Source organism: Tyto alba, unplaced genomic scaffold (genome assembly GCF_018691265.1).
Source record: "Tyto alba isolate M040663 unplaced genomic scaffold, T.alba_DEE_v4.0 Super-Scaffold_2, whole genome shotgun sequence".
NCBI classification, from domain to species: domain Eukaryota; kingdom Metazoa; phylum Chordata; class Aves; order Strigiformes; family Tytonidae; genus Tyto; species Tyto alba.
Window position 1 is genome coordinate 54,106,854 of NW_024881282.1, and position 27,701 is coordinate 54,134,554.

The 27,701-nt window shown below is 41.4% G+C and overlaps 1 protein-coding gene across 10 annotated transcripts in view; it reads right to left on the reverse strand.

Annotated features, from left to right (window-relative positions):
* Window positions 1-27,478, reverse strand: part of MON2 (MON2 homolog, regulator of endosome-to-Golgi trafficking) — a 78,850-nt gene extending 51,372 nt beyond the window's left edge. For 5 of the 10 annotated variants that reach the window (XR_006165298.1, XM_032999818.2, XM_032999817.2 and 2 more), the window contains exons 1-4: window positions 27,252-27,478; window positions 10,077-10,140; window positions 5,603-5,730; window positions 4,611-4,742 (exon numbers count right to left, since the gene is read on the reverse strand). Coding sequence is in view for 9 of the 10 variants with exons in the window: in XM_032999818.2 (XP_032855709.2) it covers window positions 4,611-4,742; window positions 5,603-5,730; window positions 10,077-10,140; window positions 27,252-27,362 (435 nt within the window). In the remaining variant the exon portion in view is untranslated. Of the gene's footprint in view, window positions 1-4,610; window positions 4,743-5,602; window positions 5,731-9,186; window positions 9,204-10,076; window positions 10,141-18,979; window positions 18,985-26,157; window positions 26,178-26,539; window positions 26,678-27,251 lie in introns of those variants that run through there. The other 5 variants (XM_032999811.2, XM_042792397.1, XM_042792398.1 and 2 more) reach the window with 5 other exon arrangements.
* Window positions 27,479-27,701: the final 223 nt, after the last annotated feature.

Genomic DNA, 27,701 nt, shown 5'->3' on the forward strand with positions numbered 1-27,701 from the left:
CTGCTGCACCCACATGTTCCTGTAGTTGGTGTCCAAAAGGAGAAAGTTTCCAGACATTAGAGAGATGAACAAATAAAGGATGTTGGAAAAGGTGTTTGGAAGACACACACAAAAAAAAAGGTAAGTGAAATAGGGTGTAGATAGCAAGAACCTAAGAATAAGGGGGTGTCATGGTTTGAGCCTGGTCAGCAGTTGCTCACCCACCCTCCCCCCACTTGGGAAGGGGGAGGGAATCAGAGGGGCAAAGGGAGACTCGCGGGTTGAGATGAAAACAGTTTAATAACAGTAACAGAACAACACGCTGACAGCAGTATCAACGGGTAATGTACAACACAGCTGCTCACCACCCACCGACTGACACCCACCTGCTCCCAGCCAGCGATCCCAAACACCAAGGCCCCACAGCCACACTGCCAGAAGTGAGAGCCCCTCCCAGCCCACTCCTGCCTTTATATAGGGAGCACAAGGTCACATGACATGGACTATCGGCCAATCGGGGCCCAGCCCTCCAGCTGTGCTCCCCCCGCCCCCGCACACAGGTGAGGGCACTGGGCCCTGGGGAGCCCCTGGGGTCTCAGGGTGCTGCAGCTCCTCCCGCTGCCGAACCAACGGGAACTCTAGTCCAGCACCAACCAGGACAGGGGGTAAGAGAGAGAGGGAATACAGAGGCAAGGGATGAAGAATAAACGAGGGAAGTGATGAGAAGCTGATATATGATATGCAGAAGGGAAAGGTACAGTGGACTTAAACAGTAACTGTCTCCTTCTAGAGCCTGGATTCAAACCTAATAAAGTGACAACACTGCAGGTTGTTAAAGAACATCTGCTACCCAGCTAATGACTGACAACCCACCTTTTTTCAGTATTTCCATATTCTTCAAAAATCATACTTCTACCCAAGAACATAGCATTTGGAAAATAAGCATTATTTGGAACAGAAGAAACAACATAGTGCTGAAGAGTCTTTGACATAATTTGACTACTCAAGTAAAAAAAGAACCAACTGACAAACCACTCAGTTGAGTTTCTATTCTGCCATTTAAAGGTTTTATAAGTTTTCCATTACCTTTCTGCCTTCAGCAGACCTTTGTAACTTAGCTTTGTTTTCCTTTAGTGCTTTTCCTTCCCTTGGTTAAGTAGACTAACAATGATTTTAATACCCACACATTTAACCAGCTAGGAGGCTATTTAATTAGAAACAGAAGCAAAGAAAACCTGAAAACATTCCACCAGAACACAATGTCTTCAAAAATGTTCTTCAATTCTATTTGTTCTCAAAAATAAATAAATAAATAGATAGATAAATTAATAAATAAAAATCACTGTGATATTAAACTAACACACTGAAGGCACAGCATAACAAAGACAGCAATTTAGAATGACTTGTTTAAAAACAAAAAAGCATTCTTAAGTTAAAGAGAAAATTATAAAATGTAACCTAGAAGATGAATTTACTTTAAACAAAACTCAATTCACAGATGGGTAAAAAATGTTGCTCCTTCAAAGGGAAGTATCTAGCAATTTAAGATTAAAGCGGATTGGAATTCTTATTTTTTGGCTTAGTTGAAACATAATATCCAAAATAGTACATGTTTTAAATTGTGCAATGAAGTTTTCAGTTCTGAATGAAAGAGCAATAAATGGACTGCTTCCAAAAGAGATTTAAGGCAGGGTGGCAGGCAGCTTCTTCTAATATTTGCTTTATTAGTGAGAGCTTACACTGCACTATGTACTCTGATTTCAGTTTGAAAACATACATATGACGAATTTTGAAGACAAGGATAAGTATTGCTTTATTTAAAGTTCCCATTAAGTCAGAAATGTATTATTGTGGAGTTGCCCTTGCAGAACCGCTTCAGTGCTCCGCAGGCTGAAGAAGAAAGGCCTGTCACATCAGGAGAGAAGCTGGAGCCGAGTGAGGCAGCCCAGTCTGCTCCCTGTATAACCAGTGCAACTAAGAAAAGGCAACGGGTGACAGCAGTAGGTGATTCTCCTCTGAGAGTTATGGAGGCACCCCTCTGCCAACCCAGCACACTCTAGAGAGTTGTGCTGCTTACTGGGGGCTCGTATCAGGGGTGTCACTAAGAGACTACTGAGTCTTACACAGTCCACCACTGCCATTTCATGTGGGCACCCCGGATACAGACAAGAGCAATCCGAGGAGTATCAAGGATTACAGAGCCCTGGCAGTGGCAGTGAGGGACTTTGGACCGCAGGCAGTTTTTGCATCAATCCTCCTGGTCAGAGGGAAGGGGTATGAAAGGGCCAGTCAAACTTGGCAAATCAACAACTGGTTATGGGACTGGTGCCACAGACAGGGGCTTGGTTACTTAGACCATGAGACTCGCCTTGAGAAATCTGGTCTACTGGTGGATGATGGGGGTCCATCTGTCAGAGAAGGGGAAGAGCATCTTTGGTCATAGGCTTGCCAAGCTGGTGAAGAGAGCTTCACTTCCTCCAAGCCCAGGAGCAATGCATCCCAACAAAGAGTATGTCAGGTAAGAACACCAGGAGGCCTGCGTGGATGAACAAGGAGCTCCTGGACATGCTCAAACAGAAAAAGGAAGCCTACAGAGACAGGCAGACTGGGAGGAATACAGAGAAATTGTCTGAGCAGCCAGGGATCAGGTTAGGAAGGCCAAACCCTTGATAGAATTAAATCTGGCCAGGGACATCAAGGGAAACAAGAAAAGCTTTTAGAGGTACATCAGTGACAAAAAGAAGACTAGGGAAAATGTAGGCCCTCCCAGAAAGAAACAGGAGAACTGGTTAACCAGGATAAGGAGAATGCTGAGATACTCAAAGACTTTTTTGCCCCAGTCTTCACTGGCAAATCCTTCAGCCGCACTACCCTAGATGCAGAAGGCAAAGGTAGGGACTGGGAGAAGGAAGAACTGCCTAACGTAGGAGAAAAGCAGGTTCAAGACCATCTAAGGAACCTGAAGGTGCACAAGTCCATGGGACCTGATGAGGTGCACCCGTGTGTCCCAAGGGAACTGGCAGATGAAGTGCCTAAGCCACTATCCATCATATTTGAGAAGTCGTAGCAGTCCAGCAAAGTTCCTGCTCATGGGAAAAGGGGAAATATAATGCCTGCTTTTAAAAAAGGGAAAAAAAGAAGACCTGGGGAACTACACGCCAGTTAGTCCCATCTCTGTGCCTGGCGACAGCCAACATGGCTTCACTAAGGGCAAATTGTGCCTGAACAAATCTGGTGGCATTCTACAATGGGGTTACAGTGTTGGTAGATAAAGGAAGAACAACTGATGTCATCTACCCGGACTTGTGCAAAGCATCTGATGCTGTCCCGCGTGACACCCTTGTCTCTAAATTGGAGAGACATGGATTTGATGGATGGGCCACTCAGTGGATAAGGAACTGGCTGGATGGTCACCAACTCAAAAAGTTGTAGTCAACGGCTCAATGTTCAAGTGGAGAGCAGTGATGAGTGATGTTCCCCAGGGGTCAGTATTGGGACCGGTGCTGTTTAACATCTTTGTCAACGACATGGACAGTGAGTTTTAGTGTACTCTCAGCAAGTTTGTTGACAATACCAAGTTGTGTAATGCAGTCAACACGCTGGAGGGAAGGGATGCCATCCAAAGGACCTGGACAGGCTTGAGAGGTGGGCCCGTGCAAACCTCATGAAATTCATCAAGGCCAAGTGCAAGGTCTTGCACAGGGATTGGGGCAATCGCAAGCACAAACACAGGCTGGGCAATGAGTGGATTGAGAGCAGCCCTGCGGAGAAGGACTTGGGGGTATTAGTGGGTGTAAAACTGACTATGAGCCAGCAATGTGCGCTTGCAGCCCAGAAAGCCAATCGTGTCCTGGGCTGCATCAAGAGAAGTGTGGCCAGCGGGTCGAGGGAGGTGAATCTCCCCCTCTACTCTGTTCTGGTGAGACCCCACCTGGAGTGCTGTGTCCAGCTCTGCGGCCCCCAACATAAGAAGGACATGGATCTGCTCAAGGAGGTCCACAAAGATGATCAGGGCTGAAGCACCTCCCTTACAAGGACAGGGTAAGAGAGCTGGGGTTTTTCAACCTAGAGAAGAGAAGGCTCCAGGGAGACCTTATAGTGGCCTTCCAGTACTTCAAGAGGGCCTACAGGAAAGGTGGGGAGAGACTCTATCAGGGAGTGTAGTGATAGGATGAGGGGTGACAGTTTTAAACAGAAAGAGGGTAGATTTTGATTAGATATAAGGAAGAAATTCTTTCCTGTGAGGGTGGTGAGGCACTGACACAGGTTGCCCAGAGAAGCTGTGGCTGCCCCCTCCCTGGGAGTGTTCAAGGCCAGGCTGGACGGGGCTTTGAGCAACCTGGTCTGGTGGAAGGTGTCCCTGCCCATGGCAAGGGGGTTGGAAGTAGATGATCTTTAATACCAGTTCCAACCCCAACCATTCTATGATTCTGTGAATTAAAAAACAGATTGAAAAGGAAGCTAAAAGATATCCTGTTTTCAGAGTGTAAATATAAAAACAATAGGGACACAACAGAATCGAGAAAGGCCCCTCCTCTTCCATTAGTTCTAAATGCTTCATATGTAAAATTTCTCCCAGTTTTTCCACTTGGAAATTTTAAGTGCTATAGTTGGCACTAACAAATTCTTACCTTGGACAGTGCTTCATCATGCACAACTGTATTGGTTGTTAAAAGTACAAGAACTGTCTGGAGCAATTTAAGTTCTTCAAGACTATTTTCCATCAGTTGCCAAAGCATATTAATAATGTTTCCTGCTGCAGCCTACAAAGAAACATTTTTTTGCCAACAATTAATATGTTTACATATTGGTATATCGTGTGCACATATGTAAGAATAGCACTCTCATAAATGCATATCATAACTGAATTTGCCTGTTTGTCTACACCATAGGACTATATTGAGAACATAAAGACAATTTCATTGTCACAAGCTTCCCAAAATATTTTTAAATAACTGACAGCGGGAATCTCTTCATGTGTAGTCCAAAATAGTGTACTTAATTTTCTATTTAGAAATATAGAAGAGACAGTACAAATACATTTCACCCTCAAAAATCATTCATATCAGAGAAAAAACAATCTTGTTTTACATTATACAAGCGCAATTGAAGGTATATTTTAACAGTATTATTTTCACCAGCTTCTTAACACACTATATATGTAGTACCATAATATATCATGACATTTACAGTTGCAGGAAATGTGCATCCATTTTATCTTATTTTTAAAAGTAAAATGTAACAAAAACATAGTACATAATGTTACCACCCAGAGTAAATTTTATGGATGAAACTTTAAGAATGTAGCAAGTACAATTACATGTTCTGTTCCTGAAATGTAATAATGCAAACTAAATGACCTGGTTTGAATTTTCATGAATTTCCTTCTAGAAGTTACTAATGTTCCCTTACCTCTTTTTTTTCTTTTTTTTTTCCCTCCCAAATGTAAAAAAAATTTTCTTTTAAATTACAACTTTGTAAAAACAGACATGAGTAAAATATTTGGCAGACTGTGTTCATTATAATAGAAACAGCCTCCTAAAAAACAAGCATTCACCTTCAGTTTGAGGCCTGTATTTCTCACACTGAAATATTTATGTATTTATATAAAGATCGGACTTACCTCTGAAACAACTTCATGGGACATGAGCCTCTGTATGGCTGCTAGACACAGCTGAGTGATCTTTGGCTCCTTTGTTCCACAACCCATTAGAAAAGGCTGAACTACCTCTGAGCTGTTCTCTTTCAATGCTTTCAAAAAGACATATGGAAGCAGTCAATGTTTAATACGTTGAGGAATACAATGCAAAATTTGTTAATCATACCTGTTAACAAAAAGCAATCTCCAGACTTGAAAATTTGGAATTTACCCTTGTACCACAGGGAAAAGCCAAATGAAGACAGAGACTGGGCTGCCACAACTCACTTCCACAATTACCCTGGATGAGGCTCAAATCCCAAGCACCTTCTGCCTTACACACTCAAGTGACTTTCTTTTTCCAAACCCAAAACATCCACTTAGAGTCAGTAAGAAGCTGTAAGGTTCTGCCCACCACAGAGCTTTCTCTGGCCTTGCTTTGGTAACCAGCCTCAGACTGGTAGCAGCCTTCTGCTCTGCTTCACCTCAGCACTGAATTCAAAAGCAACACAAAGCGCGGACCAGAGACATACACCAAAGCATGTGGCACAAAGGGAAATAGCAAAATGCCACCAACAAAACTGGAAGAGAAAGAGACTGGACTGTTTGTATCCTGGGTACGTACAGCTGGCTACCAGTTTTTCAACCAGTGTTTCAGTGAGAAAGGGCATCTTCTTAAAATTAAGCTTTGTCAGGAGAAAACACAAGTTTCATTAACTTCTCAATTTTTAAAAAAATTTTTTTTAAGGAGAAAGAACTTCACAATGGATAGAACATTCCACTACAACATTTTTAGAAGTTTTTTCCCAAAAAAGTAATTCTAGAGATCAGAGATAAACTTCATAAAATTAAAAAGAATAAAATATTTCTGAAATATCAAAGAAAAGCATGAATGACCGATGAGTGGTTTTCTGTTTGCAGCCATGGTTGTTGATTCATGCAAACTTTTAAGATTTTAGCTGCTCATCACCATTTCAGATAGTAAAAATTTCCTCACAGTTGAAAGCTTAATGTGTGTTCTTACACTGAATGTCACACACCATGCTTTAGTCTGTGTGTAATATGAGAAATGTGTTCATGAAAGTTTCTCACATGTTTTAGAGTACAGAACTTACCATGAAACAACAAAAACTACATTCTCACATAAAAAACGCAAACATGATCTATTTTATTTTTTCTATTGAGCGATTTGAAGTTTGGCTGACAAGAGGGTTTATTACTAAGTATCACAACAACTAATTTGGAAAAAAAAAATGAATTATCAAGGTAAAAGCCACAAAAATACATTTTAGCAATTTTTCAATTGAAGCACTAACATGACTAAAAGTTTCTATGAAAAGAATTGGCTAGTATAAATTACAGATGCCAAGTTTCTATAAGGTAATAGTTCTTACAGGGTGATATTAACATATATACAGTCCACAGTTTCATCAGACTCTTCAGAGCCAGTACAGACTCTATGTCCAGTTGACAGAGGCTGACTTTGCACCAAATGCCTAATCAAGAACAATTAAAATGTCAGCATAAGTGTGAATTAATACATAGGTTTACTGACTGTTTAATAATCTGCTTTGATTTCAAGAGGTTTTAACTTAACTACAAAAGAAATAAATCTGCTTTTAAAATATACAATATAATCCATATCCACCAATACCATTCTCTTATGAAACACTGTTTTTCAAATTAAAACCAAAATATTGTCTACTTCATCAAAAATGGAAGCTTTTTCCCAATTAAGACATGTAATTTATGCATCTAATTGTCAGTGTCTACATGTGAGCTAGATATCTAAGCTGCCTTTATAGTCTATGAACACCTACAACACATGACCAATAGAGCCTAGAGAACTTGCTCTAACATGGGCACAAATGCTTCTTCACTCATGTAAGTTTCTGAATTGCCACTAAATTCTAACCATCAAGCACGAAGAGGAAAGCAAAATTTTTAAAAAGATACCACAAAACATTCCTCTAACATAAGACTCAAAGTTGTGAATAGCAAAAATAGCATGAGAGTTAGTAAGACAAAAAAATTAAAATATTTTACAGCATTTTTCCCCTTATCCATTAGAAACAATCTCACAACAGGTTCTATACTAATATTTTTATTTTTTGAAGCTGAAAAATTAATGTTTTGTAGATCTGGTTTGGTAACAATCACTATATTAGCTTCAGCTTTAAAATACACAGAAATTTTCTTACATGCAGGTCTACTTCCATTTTGCTACCAAAATTATGTTAGAATGTACTAAAAAAGAAATCTATCATAATGAACCACATCAAAAAATAAGTTTTGGGAGAGTAAAACTTACTCCTTCATTACAATTCTAATTTTTTAGAAAAATTTCTATAACAAAAGTATGAATTGTACATCTCAAGAGCCACATGGAAATAATTTCTCATGTTTATCTCCTGTGATATAAAGCACAAACTGACTTCTCTTTTGGAATTATTCAAATCCTCATAAATACAGTCTAAAGCATGGACAGACTGCCAAGAATTAAGACTATAAAGCTGCTCGACTTTTCCAAGAGAAGGAAAGAAGTTAGCTCAATGACCTCAGAGTTCTGGTAAGTTAAACACATCTCACCAGACATAATAAAGATTTTTAAGACCTTATTAAAGATTTTAAGATTGCATTTATTTTCCTAAAAATTATAATCCTACACAGTGTAATCCTTCAAGAAAGCATCAGGTCAGCTTATTTAAAAAATCTGATAGAGTTGTTCTCATTTATCTTAATGAAATGACAGTTTACATCAAAATATACAGAAAAATCACATCCAGATGAAAAGTTATTTGTATTACTAGAATGTCTAGTAGATGTTCCTAAATCATCTAGCAGTCAAAAAGTATCTACTTCATTAGACTTCACAATTAAAGTAGCCTTTTGCAGCTTTATTGCTACTAAAGTATACATACTCTCTTCCTCAAAAAAAAATTTAAATAGAAGATAGGAGACAACAGATATCTTGACATTAACTCACCTACAAGATTAGGCTACAACTGATACCTCAAAAAATACAGGAGTCCATAAAGAATTGGGACTGTTTAACGCCATTATGTTTAAACTGTGGAATGTTAGGATAATGTGCAGGGAAAGTATATGTTCCCCTCTGTTCTGCAGTTTCTTACTGGGAAAAAAAGTTATTACCCCATTAGCAAAGATTAACTAACCAAAATAACTTCTAGGACCTGCTGGTTTTCCAAACTTCATACAAACAAATCTGCACATTTTTTTTCATTAATAAAATAAATACTAACTACATTCTAGTTTAACCCTTCCAAAGGGAAAGTACTTACAAAATTTTACCAACTACCAGAAAGTGCTCCCTCAAAAAGACAGAAGACAGCAGTCTACTTTATCCATGCTCAAAATCAATGACCTTTCAGATCTCTTCACTTTGAAATGAAGATTAAAAAACAAAGAATGCTGCAGGATTAAAAACTAGCTTTCTAAAATATAAAGTTCTTTACACAGTAATATGCCAAAGAATGTTGACAGCTTCCCAAATGGCTAACTAGAAAATTCTCTTGTTCATTTGCGTATTTTGATATAGCTGACATTACCTGGCATAGTTTTCCCACTTATGTCAGCATTCATGACAGCAGTAAAAACAAAGAAAATAAACAAATAAAAAAAGAGGCATTAAAGTAAAATATTAAAGGGTGGGACTGCTACTTCAAATAATTCTATAAAGTGCCTCCTTACCAGTATCTGATTTGCATACCTCAAAACAAGAAATAGTTTTACATCTATTTCATTGGGACCTTTCAAATAATTTAGCATTTTAAGGATTTTGACTACAGCTGGGGTAAACACTCCAGTGTTAATACAGGAACATTCAAACCTGGCCAAAGGCTTTACCAGCAATTGGCAAGAAGCCATCAATTTACATGCTATTTAATAAAGCTGAAGAAAGTCAGAAATACTGTTTTAAGCACTTACAAAGCTGCAACTCACAAGATATCTTCTGTCCCTCAAGGCAATGACACATCTTAAATTGAATGACCTTGTCTCAGGTTAAGATAGATTTTTGCCTGCCAGGCACAAGTCTCCAAAGGCTAGACTCACTATACACACAGATGAGGATCATACTGCAGAACTCCACACAGGGCACTCAACAACAGCTGTGGTGAATGTAAACAGTGAATAAAACATTGAGAATTTGAAGTCAAAGTGTTTCATGCTATTTTGCTAAGTGGATGATTACTTTTGTAGAGCCACAAATGAAAACTGAAACCTTCCTTAGCATCTGTATAGCACTAACCTGAATCAGAAGTAGTATTAAAAAATTCTCATGCTACTGGATTTTTTCACTAGGTGCCTGAAAGTAAAGCATCGCTGATATAGGATACACTAAAACACACGTAGGATTACTACACATATCCAAGACACCTTTTTAACATTTTTATCTGTAACCCAACTTTATTTTTCCCACTGCACTGCAAATAATTACCTGCCAAAATGTCAGTGTTCCGTGCAGCTATTGTTTTCACTTTTATTATTCCTGATTCAGCAGCCTGGAAGGGAAGAAAATAAGTAGTTTAGATGCTATTTCAGACAACAATATCTGGAAAGAAATAAGAATACCGAAGATAAATAGAAATGTATCTTCTCAGAGCAAAAACGTTTTTGTAGTGTTTTCAGTAAGCAGAGATAATGCAGAAATTAAATCACTGTAGCTCCTGGAATTCCTTTGCAGAATTCCACAGGAAGGGGTATAGTCTGTGGTTCAGAATTTTCAGAAATCACAATTCTCATTGTATTACTTTCCAGTCCTACAAATGCACAAGAAAAAAATCACTAGTAAACAAAAAAACTGTTACAGTCTCTGTGCAGTTTCAAACTGTGAAACAATTACCACAATATATCATCTGTCATACTCATCAGGTTGAAATACTGAAGAAACTGATGACATCAGTGTTTATATCAATGCTTAATACTTCACACTTAAGCAATGAAATCTAGTTAATAAACTGCATGTGGTACACGACACTTGAGTATTGTTACTGTTCTTCCAGTCTAGTAGTGTTTTCCATTTGAAAGCTAACACTTTCAATAACGAGTATCAGAATTAAACCCATTTTCCTGTGGATTTTGTAGCCTCAATGCCCTGCACAAATTATCCCAGGGCAGTACCATAAAGGAGCCTTCCTAACACGCCATACAATGCACACCAACAGCCTCCTTTCCCCATAAATCTGACCTGGCAGACCAACAGCATCCTCCCTCTTCCTCACGCACCCCTTCAGCGGGACGCGGGGCTGCAGACGTGCAGGTGGGGGCACGCATGTGTGCAGCCTGGCTGGAGGACAACCAGGCACTGCAGAGCTGAGCAGCCCACCAAGGAGATCCCATACCGTTGCGAGGGAACAGCAACTCTCTCTTCAGTTGCCCATAAATGCTTCCCAGCATAAAACCACTAAAGTTGTGTTCTCTGATGAAATCAGGCCAAACTGAAAAAGTAATGTTGAGGCTCTGCATTTCAAAATTATGATTTCTGACAAGCTTTATGCACAGAACACAAAAATACATTCTAAATGGCAACTTTCCATTTTTCAATTCCATTAATATGCTATAAATCTCTGGAAAAAAATTAAAGAAATCATGTCCAATAAACTGCACCGAAATAAATGCAACAGGTTTTCCCAAGAGATAGGAAGCAAATTTCTAGAAAATACTACTCTGACAAACCTGAAAGCACATTTTCCCTTTTATTTCAGCTTCGCATTCCTGTGTACTTCCCACACTAAACAATTCCATTTTTCCTCTGATACTACTATTTAAAGAAGAATGCCATCACTATATAGAACAGATTAGAAAAGCAGGCAAGCTGGGGCAGCAGAAACACAAAGACAACAGCACATGAAGTTCTACCAAGTAGTAATATTCTCCATCCATCAAAACACTATTCCAACAAGACTTCCCAGAAAGTCAGATTAAGACTGTATAAATTCATAATCAAAAATTTTGATTAAGAGTTGATATACATATTTCTCAAAATAGATAAATTAGAAACATGGAACTGAAATTTTCAATTTTTTTTTTCCTCAAAACACAGAAATACTAAACACTGCCTTAGATCATGTGAGAGATTGGTGAAATACTGGATCATTACTTAAGCTTTGCTGAACACAGCGTTTCTACTTTAAAAATATAGACAGAATAATATCCACAGTGCCTGAACTAACACGCAACATGCTCAAGTGAGCACAAAGCAACATGTAAATATATCCTTTGCATAATAAAAATGAGGACTGCCAAATACAGTTCTCATTTTTTTTAATTACCTTAACTTAATGTGTTGAAGTGTATTAAGTCAACCCCAGTTCTTCTTCAGTTATAAATTGTCAGCTAATTAGGGGGAATTTTATCAAAACAAATTGTTCCTATTAATTAGTATGAAGGATTTGTCACAGTCCAACTTCAATTATCTTCAAACTAAACATCATCACATCTACGGACAATCTATTTCTTTCTTGCCAGGAGTGACAACCTCACTCTGAGTCAAAGAAAGATTAAGCCTGCCCACTTGCGTGACTTTTGCAAACACGGTGCACTCTGTACAAAGAAGGAAAAAAGTATTTCCAACTTGATGTCGCCCAGTTAGCTGTTTCCATGTTAGCTTTGTATAAAATAGCATATACTTTTTTAAAAAATAAGGTAAAGCAAAACAACAGATAGTAGACTTTTTACTACTGCTCTAACAGATAGTTTTTCTCCATGAGACACAGGAAGTTCTATGATTACCTGCATTATGCTATGTTTTCTATTTAGAATCCAAATTCAAAACGTTTACAGTTAGAAGCTAATTACACTGCACACATTCCACAAAAAAAAAAAAAAAGAAAAACACACAATCAATACTTCACTATATACATAGAAGTCCACATATTAACATTTACAATAAATTACCTCAGCTGATCACAAATAAACAGTAGAAAAAAATGAGACTACAAACAGTTACCTGCCTATTCTGTATACATCAATATAAAAGTGTATTTGGATTGTATCAATTTAACTTGGCAAATTAAAAGAGATATTAATGGATTTTAAGTTTACAAACTTAGATCAATTCTTACAGTACTCTCCAGGACACTCGCCCATTAGAAAAGGATCTCAGAAAAACACTAACCAAGGAGATAGCCAGCATCATACTGTGCATTTATGGGTACAAACTGTCGTGGTTTAGGCCTGATTGACAGCCAACCACAATGCAGCACCTCTCTCTCCCTTCCCCTCTGGCAATGAGAAGGGACAGAGAGCCAGGCTTGGGGTTCAAGATAGGACTGGGATGAGGGAAAATCCCCCTTTTATGATCACAAGCAAAAGGCAGACTCGTTAGGGGAAGAAAAAAAGAACATACATTTATTACAGACACTAACAACACATAACAGAGTAGGACAGTGAGAAGCATTGCCACATCTTGAGAACACCTTCCCCCCACCCCTCCCTTCTTCCCGGGCTCAGCTCTGCTCCCGATATCTCTACCTCCTCCCCCAGTGGCGCAGGGGCAGGGAATGGGGGGTGCAGTCAGCGCTGCCACTTCCTTCATCTTTGGTGAGGGGAGTGTCCAAAACTTATTCCTCCTGCTCCATCGTGGTCCCCCTCTCACAGGAGACAGTCCTCCACAAACTTTCTCCGATTTGAATTCCTCCCATGGGCCGCAGCGTTCCCCACACTGCTCCGTCATGGGTCACTAACTTCCTCCGACTGGATTCCCTCCCACGGCTGCAGCCCTTCCCGAGCTGCTCCGGCGTGGGACTCCCCCGCATGCTGCAATCCTCCCAGCGCTGAATTACAGCAGCGAGGCTACCTTTTCCCATGAGACCCCGGCCTTCTTCGGGCACAGACCCTTGATCATCCGAGCAGGAACAACAGGCCATAAATCAATGTCTGCTCCACCACAGATCTTCATGGGTGGCAGGGGGGGGCCGCCCTGCCGTCTCACCACAGGATACAGGGGGGTCTCTGCTCCGGCACACCTCCCCCCTCCTTTCTTCCTCCGTTCCTCCACTGACCTTGGTGTTCATGCAGCTGCAGCAACTCCTCCTCACAAGTCCCCCTGCCCGTCACCACGTCCCTTCTTAAATACGTTATCGCAGAGGTGCAGCCGATTGGCTCAATTTCCCAAACACAAGTGGAGCTGACGTGGAGCTGGAGGAGCTTCGAGAAGCTTCTCACAGGGGGCCGCCCCGATAGCCCCCTCCCCTGCCACCAAAAAACTCCACCACTCACTCAACCCAGGACAAAATATGATCATTTACTTTCACACAAACATGAGGCACCATATTTTTAAAGCAGTCATCACTTTAGAAGTGACATTATCAGCTTCCCTTGCCACTGTAGTTAATAGTAGCCTAATGAACAAGTCAATCTCTTTGATTTTAAAAAGAAGCAAATACACATAATTCCTGTAACATAACAAAGCTCAAGTGTACCTGAAACACTCAGATGGTTAGATTTCCTATTGTTACTAAAATAAAATGTCTCAAACACACAGTTGCCATTATTGAGTGCTGTTTCATATTTCTGCTGAGACATCTACAACACCTGTCCTGGGTTGAGTGAGTGGTGGAGTTTTTTGGTGGCAGGGGAGGGGGCTATCGGGGCGGCCCCCTGTGAGAAGCTTCTCGAAGCTCCCCCAGCTCCACGTCAGCTCCACTTGTGTTTGGGAAATTGAGCCAATCGGCTGCGCCTCTGCGATAACGTATTTAAGAAGGGACATGGTGACGGGCAGTCGGACTTGTGAGGAGGAGTTGCTGCAGCTATGTGAACACCAAGGTCAGTGGAGGAACGGAGGAAGAAAGGAGGGGGGAGGTGTGCCGGAGCAGAGACCCTCCTGTATCCTGTGGTGAGACGGCAGGGCGGCCCCCCCTGCCACCCATGAAGATCTACGGTGGAGCAGACATTGATTTACAGCCTGTTGTTCCTGCTCGGATGATCAAGGGTCTGTGCCCGAAGAAGGCCGGGGTCTCATGGGAAAAGGTAGCCCCACTGCTGTAATTCAGCGCTGGGAGGATTGCAGCATGCGGGGGAGTCCCACGCCGGAGCAGCTCGGGAAGGGCTGCAGCCGTGGGAGAGAATCCAGTCGGAGGAAGTTAGTGACCCATGACGGAGCAGTGTGGGGAACGCTGCGGCCCATGGGAGGAATTCATGTCGGAGAAAGTTTGTGGAGGACTGTCTCCTGTGAGAGGGGGACCACGATGGAGCAGGGGGTAACAAGTTTTGGACACTCCCCTCACCAAAGATGAAGGAAGTGGCAGCGCTGACTGCACCCCCCATTCCCTGCCCCTGCGCCACTGGGGGAGGAGGTAGAGATATCGGGAGCAGAGCTGAGCCCGGGAAGAAGGGAGGGGTGGAGGGAAGGTGTTCTCAAGATGTGGCAATGCTTCTCACTGTCCTACTCTGTTATGTGTTGTTAGTGTCTGTAATAAATGTATGTTCTTTTTTTTCTTCCCCTAACGAGTCTGCCTTTTGCTTGTGATCATAAAAGGGGGATTTTCCCCCATCCCAGTCCTATCTTGAACCCCAAGCCTGGCTCTCTGTCCCTTCTCATTGCCGGAGGGGAAGGGAGAGAGAGGTGCTGCATTGTGGTTGGCTGTCAATCAGGCCTAAACCACGACAACACCCCATTTGGGGAGGAGAAATATGGATGAAGAACAGAAATTGACTTAGTGATAGTATATATTCAAGCCAGGCTCTTTCAGTACATTGATTTGGTTTTAATCGAAGAGTCAATCTCACAGCAAAACTCAACAGGACCCTTCAGGCTCAAGCACTTGCCTTACCATCTTTGTGTTCCCTTGGACCTTACCAAGTATTTGCTGATTATGTAGAATCACCCTTCAAAGAAATCAAAGTCAAATACAGAATTTACATACAAAAAAATCAGGACACACATAGTGCAGTTTCAAGTAGACTGAAAAGAAGACTCTGCATACTATCTACCTCCTGGCCTCAACGTTCTTCTTCCAAGGTACAGTCTGGCAACAACATTCACAGCTCCCCAAGAATCTCACCCTAAAGCTACTTTAGACAGAGGCTCTCTGCACAAGAGAGACCAGGATATGGAAATCCACAGAGATTTCCAAACCCAGCTTTAAGAGTTTCTCAGATCCAAATCTCTTTCCTCCCCTTACAGATTTCTCAGTCCTCAGTTCAAACAGGGAAAAACTTCAGCCTTTCTGACATTAGATGCGCTCTAAGCATCTTCCTGCTGCAGCTGGGTTTGTCTATGTTACCGTAATACACCACTATAGCTAACTCTATCATCATAATGTTACCTAGCAGCCGAAGAATGGCCACAAGGAGTAATGGTATGGCGTACGCTTGAACACGTAACTGTATAATTATTTAGCAGTTTACTTCTCACAGACAAAGACAAAATGGACCTCTATTGCAATGCACACGGATGGGCAAGCAAGGACCAGAGGGGTCAGCTGGGATGTGATCCGACAGCACATCAGTTGCTCCACAGTAATCCCTAAGGATTTGCCCTTATTGTGGGATAAATGTGAAAGAGCTACCCTTCTTTCCTTGAAAAATAACATAGTTAACAACTTTTCATAAAGGAAAGATGACACAAAATTCTAATCTCGAATCTCTTTTACCAGTGACCCTTTTCAGAAAGCAAAAAGAACACCCACTGACTCTACCATCTCAGCAATTTTTTTAACGTTTAGAAAAAGTTTTTTAAAAAGGTTTTAAAAAGGATCAACTTGCTGATCTGCAAAGAAACTGGTATCTCATCATTAGGACCAGAAATCAGCACCTTTGGGGTTTTTTTTAACCAAAAATTATATATACACATGAAGACATTTAATGTAACAATTTAATGTAACAGGCATGTGCTAATTTGTACTAAGAATTGATCTAACATTAAATATTTTTGTATGAACCTCTAAATGTGATGGTATTGTTACCAAAAGTTAATAAAAGAATTTCCACTGCTAGTGCTTTGAATGATCATTTGTGTTTTGATTGTATGTTCAGAACAGACTGCTATCTCCAGAAATACCAAAATTGCTGTAAGGTTTGCAGCTCCTACTACACAAGCTTTTGATTTCTCTCTTCTAAAAATAAAAGTACTCAGGAATGCTTTCAGGAATGATAGTTTGTGTTGGTATTTACGTTATGTTGTTTGCCAACCTCTTACTAAGGTTGGATGAGAGTAATATATCATCTATAGTCACTTCCACATCTATTACATGAAATAAAAAGAGCAATTTTTTTTTCTATTCATCATTATCTGCCTTTCCAACTGGAACACTAACCCTATATCCAATAGTTTAGCTAAGAGATCCTCCTGTCTAAAGTACAGTTTCGCTTCATTGTTATTCTGGCCTGCTTTGCAAAAGCACATTCTGGACCATTATTTTGCTGCTAAAAAACTATTTGGAAAAGGACATGCTCAAAAAAAGCTCCACAGTAAATCAACCTTGTGAAAGCACTCAAGTATACAGTTGTGTGAAAAAGCACTGTACTTGCCTTCTGTATATTTATCTTCCTCCCAAGGAGTACAATCCCTACGCAGACTCTTCTCTTTTACATATGTTCAGTCTACCTGTGATTTAAACTGGTGAAATGCCAGTTCTGATCTGACAGCACTGTGCACTCAGTGGGATTCACTATATTGAATGATTTAATGTATTTGGATTAGAGCTTGCTCACATTCTACTGGCTTGCAGCAAAGCTGACCAGCAGTCTCTGGGAATGGAGCACCACCCCCCCACAAAGGCAGACCCAGGCAGGGAGTACATCAGCCAAGTACTTAAGTCAGCTGGGCACATACAGGCCCATGCACCCAAGGGCCAACGCCATTGAAAGGACACCCTCTATCAGGGCCACAGTGACGGCGGAAGGTTAGTGATGACCGGGGAGAGGTAAGCGCGGCACACATCCCAAGGGAGGGCAGGGAAGAGCTTTTAGGGCACTACAGGACAATCAGCTTCACATCACTCACTGGGAAGGTTACGGAACAAATCCTCCTGGAAGCCATTTCTAGGCACATGCAGGACAAGAAGATGGTTGGGAACAGCCGACATGAATTTAGCACGAACCAAGAGCCAGCAGTGAGCCCTTGTAACAAAGGTGGCCAACCACATGCTGGTCTGTATTAGCAAGAACATGGGCAGCCAGTCAAGGGAAGGGAGTCCTTCCCTCTCTTTGGCTCTTGTGGGACTGCTGCCGGAGCAATATGTCCAGTTTTAGCCTTCCCAGTGCAGGAAAGTCATTGTCATACAGGGGCAAGGCCAGTGGAGGTCTACTGAGACAACTGAGGGATGGAGCCCAACAGATAAAGAGATGCTGTAATAGCTGCACTTTTTCAGCCTGAGGAAGACAAGCCTAAGGGGAAGGCCTGTTAATGTCCACAGCTTTCTAAAAGGAGGCTGCAGTGAACATGAAGTAGTTTGTTGATCGTGTGCTCCATCCTGGATATATGTACAAGTAGAGAAAGAAAGCAGAGAACACTGAAAGCGATAATGTTCCTTTCAAATCATCTCATATTCTGCAATTCCTGCCCAAGTTTCTCACTGTAATTTTTCTTACACAGAATCTTAGCAATCATGGTAAAACAGAACTGATTTTCCTATAAATTGGAAATCGTATTTTGGTAAACCACTTTCAAAAAACCTTCAATACAAAATCAGCCACAGTTTTCCAATTTTTAAAATTCACAATGTGTGATTTACCTGAATTGTTGAACAGCCTGATTAACTTATTTTTAAAGAAAATAATACATTTGCTGGTTTTATTAGTATTATCTTTACTTAGAGACAAGAAATTGCAAACAGACCATCAGTCTCTATTCATGTACAAAGTAGTTTCTTCAGCTGCTCACACTTTACCTGAGACAGAAGCAAAATTATGCTACATCATAATTTACTTGTGTTCAATGAAGGAAATAGTGTACACTTCTGCTCCCAACAACAGGCACACCAACCGCTGAAGATACCAAGCTAACTCCTGCTAGACTTGATTCTAATCAAGAATGGTGCCATTCTCAATTACCAGAGCTCCAATGCTTTGAGAAAAAAATAAAAGCATTAACTGACTATTATACACTTTCTCCACCAACTCAGGATTTATGATATTGCAGTTTTTTAGGTTTGTTTTTTTTTTAAACACACAGACTCGTTCATTTCCAGCCTTAGTTAAACTGCAACAGTTGCCCTCATATTACAAGTGTTCTTCCATTTGACAGGAGTAACTCCTCCTCTGGTCCATTAATGTTCTGAAATTGTCAGTTTGTAGTATCAGCAGCAAATTCAGAATCTTGAAGGTGAATTGTCAGTAATGCCAGGAGAGGTGCCAGTGTTATCTAAATTGCTTCAGAGCTGTTGCCTCTGGAGGTACCTCACTTGACGTGGATGTGTAAGTAAAGATAATGAAATACAAATACTTAATATCAAGAGTTTTCATTTCACAATCAAAATATTACACCTCAGCTAGAAAAACCATCACATATAAATCAACAGAACAAATCAGAAGGAGCAACATAAAACAACTCATCACTGAACAGCATGGATGTAGACAGAAAGGAAAAAAAGCTAACCAAGACTTGATACAGAATAAACACAGCCAATTAGCAACTAATTCTTAACTTACACTTCTCCCTTCCAGAGTCAGACAGAATTGGGATGAACCTTGTATTTTGTATTGTTGTATATACAAATTATACTTATATGTACAATATATTGCATAATATTCATATTAGATATATGTAGTGTATTGATGTTTTGAGAGAACCCATGTCTACCCTTAATGCATTTCTGAGTGATCCATCAAGTACAACACAACTGATTATATATCATTGAAATAGAGCACTTGAATTTTCATGACATACTTCTGCCACAACAATCATCACTATATTTAAAAAAAGAAAAAACCCAACACCCTGTTTCAGAGCTTTAGGTTTGAACTTGAAGTTCAAACTAATTTCACCTTCAGCTTGCTGGTCAGAACAGATGGGACCAGGGAACTCCTGAGGCTTTGCCATAAATACTGTACTTAGTCACCCAGTCAGAGACAGCAATGCCTGTTTGCCAGGCACCTGGTAAAAAGAAACAACAGTCGACAGTTTGGGCACTATTTGAGAACTGGAGTCACCAAGAATTTCCAACTTCTTCTACAGGTTTCCTGTATAATCTTAAAGGAGCCATAGGAGGCAGATGGGGATTAAATCACAGAATAAGATGCACAAATTTAAATATTTAGACTCCCATTACAATAGAGATTTAGCCTCTACTGAATGCTTCTCAATTCTTAAAGCCTCTCCTTAAATTAATTCAGCTGACCCGCTAGTAGGGGCTCAATACAGAGCTCTAAACTAAGGCCTCTGTATCCAAGACACCTACATGCAGACAACAGAAGTCCCATGCTCTTCCAGACAAATTCCTGGAAGCCAGGAATTGAGATACGTGAATGTATCTCAAGTGGCAAACATACCTGACGTGTAGGTGACAGAGTGAATCAATCTCCTGGCTACAAGATCCTCTGAATAGCTATTTGGCTCTATCGACAGTATTTCCATAACAAACTGAGCCCGCACAATTGATAAAGAGAGTTTAGATACCCGATGTTAGGCACCTTAATCCTGCAGTGAAGTCTAATTTGAAAAGTATACAGACAGACTGAGACACAGAAAATTTTAGTAATTTTTTTCATTCATTAAATTGCAAGGTATCATATGATGAAGAAATTGGGTCATGAATCATTTTTCAATACACGATGTTTCTTATCAAAGACTGAAAGGATGACATGACATTTAGGATTTATTATAAATCTTGATGCTTAGAACATATTTGGATAGACGATGGTCCCCTAGAAATATAACCCTACCTCTTTTGAAACATCATTTTGAAAAAATACTACTGCACACAGGTCAATATTGAATTAAAACCACTGTAAAATTACTGGATTAGTAACATGAAGCTCATAGATACAACAATTGCCAAAGATCAGGAATTATAAAAGGAACTGTGGGAAATATTAGGGATCACGTGTTTCAAGCTACCAGCTCAGCTACAGGCTGGGAACTAAAGAATGCTACAGAATAATCTCCAGTCACACACACAAAACACCTGCAAGCTGCCCAATTATGACAATATGCATTTTGCAGAGCACAGTTTCTCTATTTCAAAAGAGCCTTTAAAATGTTAAGTGAATGTTACAGAGGCTCTCGAAATAAACAGACAATAATTAAAACAAAATTTACTTTTGCTACAATCGATTGGTATTCCAGCAATTATTCATAAATGGCAGAGCTGAATGTCTGAGAGAGGAAAAAACTATTACTGCGCAAAATTCAATAAACTCCCAGGATTCAATGACAATCCAAAACGCCTGACCACTCACATAAAGAGTGAGTGCTCTCAACCTCAAGAAATTTCCTTGGGCAGCATCCCAACCCAAGGGGAGAGTCCTTGACCACAGTGTGCGGCTCTAGGGGGGACTAGCTCAAAATGGCTCCCCCAGGGGACTCCATTTACACCCGAGCAGAATCTGATCTGTGCTCAGTAGCAGCCCTTCTTGGCTGAGGGCCACAATTACCGTAAAACCCTGAGAACAAGGGTGTGAAAAAAGAAATCAGCAGCCACTATACCTCGGCAGCCAGCAAGCCCCATCTTCATCAGGGTGGGTACACCTGCCATAGTGAATATCCATTAAAGCAAACAAAAAACTCTACAGTATTTGCATCCTTCTGAACTAATGCTGTGAAGACCTGAAAATTAACCAACCTAGAAAGTTCATTGTAGGGTAACTTCCCTGTACGATGTGGTGTAAGAATTATTTAATCCATTTTATTAAAAAAAATAAAGCAGAAATCCCCAAAACTTGATTACTCCTACAAAAAATGGTCTACATACAGAAGTTTGTTCTTTACCGCATCCATTTGACCCACCTTTTTACTATTAGAGTAACATGAATGCAGAGCTCTGAAACCATTCAATGCCAGTAATACATCAAGTGACTGAAATGCCCAAATCACGAGGCATTTCACCATGTCATTTTCTTTCTTCTCCAACTTGTGTACTGCACTACATTCAACAGATTATCTGAACTATTGTTTCTGTTACAGAACAAATAGCTAATATTCACACTTTTTTTTTTTAAACTGTTCCTTCCAGTTGCATTAGGAATCCTAATGATCACTTCGACATTATAAACCCAATTAACTAATCTGTATCATTTTAGCATATGTTTAAACTTTGTAATACATCTTCATATTTAGTTTCATACCGCTACCCAATGACATCAGCGATGTTTCCTAAAAGGATAAGCTTCCCAACTAATTTTTTGGCATAAGCCCTAAGATGCGTTCAGGATCATTGTATCATTTGAAAATGAGAATGATTTAACTTGGGGATAAAGCTGTCACGTATGTCACTCAGTGCAGACAGGAGCAGACTCCAAAGGAAGAAATGTATGAATAAAACCTGTATTCACAAAACAGAACAGACAGCCCCTCAGAAAGGGCAAACCCTGTCTCTTGGTTCAGCTACCCCACACTACTTCTACTGTAATTAAATAATTTAAAGTTTGCTTTATCTAAAAGTCACTTGAATCTGGATTCTTTAACTTCTACCCAAAGAGTTCTGCAAAGCTACTTGCCTGCAAGTAGAGTTACTTATAAAAGAAGGAAAGTAAGATTGCAAAATTGGATTCTATTATTTTTCCCAGATACAGCAAATTAATTTACAATACAGTTTCAAAACTGTGTCCGTATGCCAAAGGCACACACAACCCAGTAAACAAACAAAATGCTGCTGTTTCAAACAAAGATCTGGAAAAGAAACAGTACAGAGAGGCTATCAAAAGCTATCTTTCAGGAGCCCCAAGAGAGCACTTCAACTGAGCAAAGTATTCAAAGCTAAAACTGCGCTACTCTTCCAGGTTGAGGGAAGTTGAACACTATTTCTTTTCCAGCCCTACTATTCCTAATAACCGCAGCAGCAAACATCCTAAAACATACCAGCACCTGCAATCCATTACACAGCTGCCAAGCAGAGGGCGCACCCTGTCCCACCACGGGGCTAAACCAGGCCGAGCTGATCCTGCCCCAGGGAGGATGCAGTCCCTGCTCACCCCAACCCCACCTGCTCTCCTCCCTTCCCCTCTCCTACCAGCGCCTGTAACTGTGCAGGGAGCTTGGTAAGAGTGACATTTTTTCATAGGTTTGGAGGTTTTTTTAAGCTCACTTTGCTTTTACTTCTATTTTAAAGTCAAGAAAAAACCCGAGTCAATGTAGAGACCGCAAGCCTACTCCAAAGCTGAGACTGGATTTGTGGAAACAACAAGGAATTACATACGACTGGAATTCAAGCCGAGAACAACTTTTTGGGTGTATTTATTTTCCCTTTTAACTCCATTATTTCTGCTAATTATAAATATTTTCCCGTGTACTTCCAAAAGTTCTTATGCAGTGAAATTATTGAAGCAAATCAGATGCAATTTACAGAATAGTATTTTCACTCGGTAATAAGAAACTGCAGGTAACCTATCTAGCACACTAAACTATTTTCAATTTTATGATAAGACAAAATTCTTACTCCAATTCATGAAAGAGAGCACCGCCAGCTTCCCACATGCCCAGCACAGGCTAACAAAACTCCAGTCACCAGCAGGTTAAAACAGTTTATAAAGCTCTGTGCATATGCCACTCCATCCAGTTCAGAGTTAGAAGCATTACAGTGCCCTCTAGCACAGAGCAAAGCTTAGAGCCCACTGTATTCAAAATGACAGAATAATGACCAAGAGTATTGTTGTCTAGGAGAATCACCAGATTACTTAACATGAGCACAACTAAAGCCTGGACCAAAGACTGCTCCACCCTCTGTAATTTCAAGTTCCAAAAGACAGTTTAATTTACTCTTGCCCTGAGAGCTTCTATCATGTAGATGGTTAGGTTTTTTTTTTTTTTTTCCCTAACAGGGAAATAGAAATATATATTTTGAAAACACAATACATTTTTCAGCAAAGTCATTATTTGTATGTCTGCCAATATAAACAGCTTGGGCATATCACAGACATAATGACCAAATCACTCCTTGGTCACAGTATACAGCTTTCACGATCAGTGTACTTCTGTAGTTGCTGCAGATCTGAGGAAGTATCCAATGGAAAAAAACATGTAGCAACAAACAGACGTGGGTCTGAAGTCTAGTAGTAACTGGTATTCCCCACACTCTTAAGAAAAATAAATCTAGCATGTTAGTTAATCCCCAACTATTGCCAGCAGCACAATGTCAAACCCACAGATTCTTTCTGCAGCTCCCATTCTCAATGTGTTAAGCGACATGACCCGGAAAAATTCTACTTGGGTATTATTTGTCACAAGGAGCAAAGGCAAGGTGTGAATTGCTTTGGGGCCAACAATACATTCTGTAATTTCTTAGTTAAAAAGTCTAACTAGGGGGGAGGAAGTTTGCCATACATTTGTGTCATAAATTTAACATTAGGAGAAACTCAGTGATTTCAGTGTTTCTTAATAGGTTATCAAAGAGTCAGCAAAAACCTCAGAATTCCCTGTTGTGACTGGATTTACAACTACATGATTTCCACAAAAATGTGACCTACTAAGAAGACTTTACAGACTCAGAAGTAATAGAAAAATATGAGATGAAAGTGCTTAGAACAGTGAAGAGTTCAAATTCCATTTCCAAAAAGGGTTTATGGCCTTACTTCCAGCTCCTAACTGAGGATAAGGTCTAAATCCCACAGTCTGCGATCCCACAGGTGATTCCCCTTTTCTACCTCATCCACACACACACCCTGCCCGCACCCCCCCTCCCCCCCCCAAAAAAAAATCCAATAAAGCTCTTCAGCTGTGTCATCTGCCTGTTTGAAGAATCATTTAATATTGTTTTGGTCTCTCTGTACATAATAGATATAGCATTAGTTTGTAATAACATACACATCCAAAGGATCATTAAAAAGTAAAAAACTGAAGCCCTATTTAATTTAAAAAAACCCAGGCTCTATTTTTCTGATCATACCGCTTTCTAACTCCTTACAGTATTGATTACAAAAGGATAGGATTTGCTCAAATTAATCATTTGAGCAACAAGTAGAATTGAGAACTACACTACTACTTTTATCAGCAGCAAACCTACCAGCTGAATTAGTTTTGCAGACTTTTAACAGTATTAATATAAAAATTAAAAAAAAACAAGCAACTAAAACCAAAAACATTATAGACAATTTTAGAAATGGCTGACAATAACAAACAGCTGTGAGCAAAATTTTAGATTACATCAGAAATTGGAAAGATTATTAGAAGCAGTTTACCTTCATAAAGTACCTATCAAATTAACAATTACCATATAGCTCATACCTACTCATGTTGGATGAGGAGTTTTTCAATAGTTTTATCACTGTATGGTAAGTTTATTAAGTGACATGGAAGCATACACATCAGCTGCAAGATAAACTCATAAACTACAATGCGTGCAGTAGTGATGAGGATAGTCTAGTTACACTGCAAGTAAAAGAGTGAGATTGTAAGTAGTAGGAACTTGTTTTTAAAAGCCTGTGTTTGAAAATGGTTTTAAAAGCTGGTGCTGTTCCAAATCAGAAAGATGAACAAGCCATCCCTCTTACACTCTAGTCAAATCTAGTCATGATCAGACCAAACGCACGCAATTAAAATACCTGTTTAGCAGTTGAGATTTGTCAGAAAAGGACACCCGCTTCCTTTAAAACTAGAACAACAAAAAATGGCTTCCAGAAGTGAGGAAGTAAGATCATTTCCTGTGACTGTATCATACATCCTACTGGAGGACTGCTCTCACCTCAGACCTCTCTCTAAGAGCTCACAACTCATAGCAGAAAGAGTCCCACCTCTTGATAAACACATTCCAGTACTATTCCATAAACCTACCAAAACTCCAGACAACCGTGGAAGAACTTTGTTAAGTGTTTTTAATGAAGCTGTGCAAATTGCTGTTGAGGTATAAAAGGGAACACCAATGTTGTACTTACACAAGAATATGATAAAGATGCTGAACAAGTATCAAGAACTGCACGTGCAGTACTTACTCTAACTTTAAGCATGGCAAATATAATGAAGTATTACTAAAAATACTACAAATTACATTTCCTATCTCCTTCATAGATCTTGAAGAAAGTAAACATTAACACTGTGGGGAAACTCATTCAACTGACTGGAAAACTTACTCAGACTCACAGAGCAATATACAGGAGAAAGTGGAAGCAGCATCCCACCTCCCTCCAAAACACACACACACACATTTCTGTTCAACTGACCACAACTTTTTCTTATTTACATGTGACCACACAGAATTTCTCAGAACTGATCACAACCTTCTCTTGTTTTTCTATGACCACAGACAATTTCCCAAACACACTGGCATTCCTCTGCAACCTACAATCATAGATAACATGTTCTGCTACAGCGTGTCACTTCATACCTTTCATAACAAGCACGGTCAATTCCTCTGTTTAAGTGCATAACACTTCATACAACATTAAATATGCTAGTACTTAATTGGAAGTCAAGTCACATTACTTACACAATTCCTTTCTTCCAAACTGACAGAGTCTTTACCATATTTTCCCAGGTGCCTTTCTGGTTCTGCAGCTTAATCTGAGTTAATATATTAGTATTTTTCCTCCCACTACTGCATAGAGAAAATAATTTTTAAAATAGCAAGTGGTAAACTACTGATAGGGTAAAAGTTAAACTGTGTGAGCACACTAGAAAAAACACGATTAAAAAGTATAATTTAGAGAGAAAAATTCTGACTGCCTTTTTATTGAAGAAATCCTGCTCATCAAAATTACTTCAGTCTCAAGCTGCACACAGAGTAAACTGAGGTTTGAAAAATAAAACATACAACCCTACCGGCACGAGTCCATTCATGGAATTTTTAGAAAGGGAGAAGGAAAAGTAACCTGAACTTCTGTGTCTCCCAAGCTCCCTCGGCTGCAACCACAGCGTCAGAAAGCCACGTAGCCCCCAAATCAGGGGGCACACCAGCGATCACCGGCGGCCCAGAGCGTTAACGCCAGCAGAACCAAACGCTCAGCAGCAGGAACGACGTGCCCCGACTCGGCAGCCACCCTTCAGACCGCGCGCGCCTTCGCCTCGCGGGCACCTCGCAGACCCGACAGGCGCTTTGCGAGGCCCCGCGGAGCCCCCGCGGCCCCCGGCCCAGCCGCGGCCCCTCCGGCGCGCGCTCGCTGCCGGCCCACCTCAGCCCTCAGCACCGAGCCCGCCTCGGGCCAGCTGCGGGAAGAGACGCCGAGGCACCCAAGCCAAACTTTGCCTTCCTCCCCCGGGAGGGCGCTGGGGGGGGAAGCGTCTGCCCCCATTTTGCCCCTGTCAACAGATGACCCATCTCCCCAGCCCCACTCCCTGAGTTGAATTAGCCCGGCCCACGCCCCCCTGCCTCGACAACGCGTTAAAAACAACCGCCCACGGACTAAACGCGGCAGCCCCAGACAGCGCTCGGCATCCCACGGCCGTGGAGGACGGACCTCAGCGGGCGGGGGGAGGCACGGGCCCGCCGGCAGCGCCCCCCCACACCCCCTCGCTCCGGCCGGGCCCCGCGGCGCGGGAGGCCCCTCGGCACCGGCGCCCGGCTGAGCTCAGCCCGCCCCTCACCTCCTTGACGGGGGGAAATTTTTTCCGGCACTCCAGGCTGAGGCCCCGTAGGTCTCCCTGCATGTTTTCCAGCAGCTTCTTCACGGCTTCGGGGCTGCTGGTCCCGGACATGGCGCCGCCGGGCCGGGCGCTGTTGCGAGCGGGCAGGGGCAGCGCCTCTTGGCTCCGCGGCCCCGGCCGACACGTCTGCGCCCGACACCGGAACCCGTCAGCCGCCGCCCCGGCCCCTTCCCCGCCGCCGCCGCCGCCCCCCCCCCCGCTCCCACAATCCCGGGCGCCGTCAGCGCCGCTTCCGCACACACGGCGCCGGGGGCGGCACCCGGGCCCGCGCTGCCGCGGAGCGGAGCCGCCTCCCGCCGCTGGCCCTGGAACCGCGGCGGCGGCGGCGGCGGCGGGGGAAGACGACGACCCTCGGCCTTGTCGCAGGGCGCTGGCAGGCAGCCTTCAGCC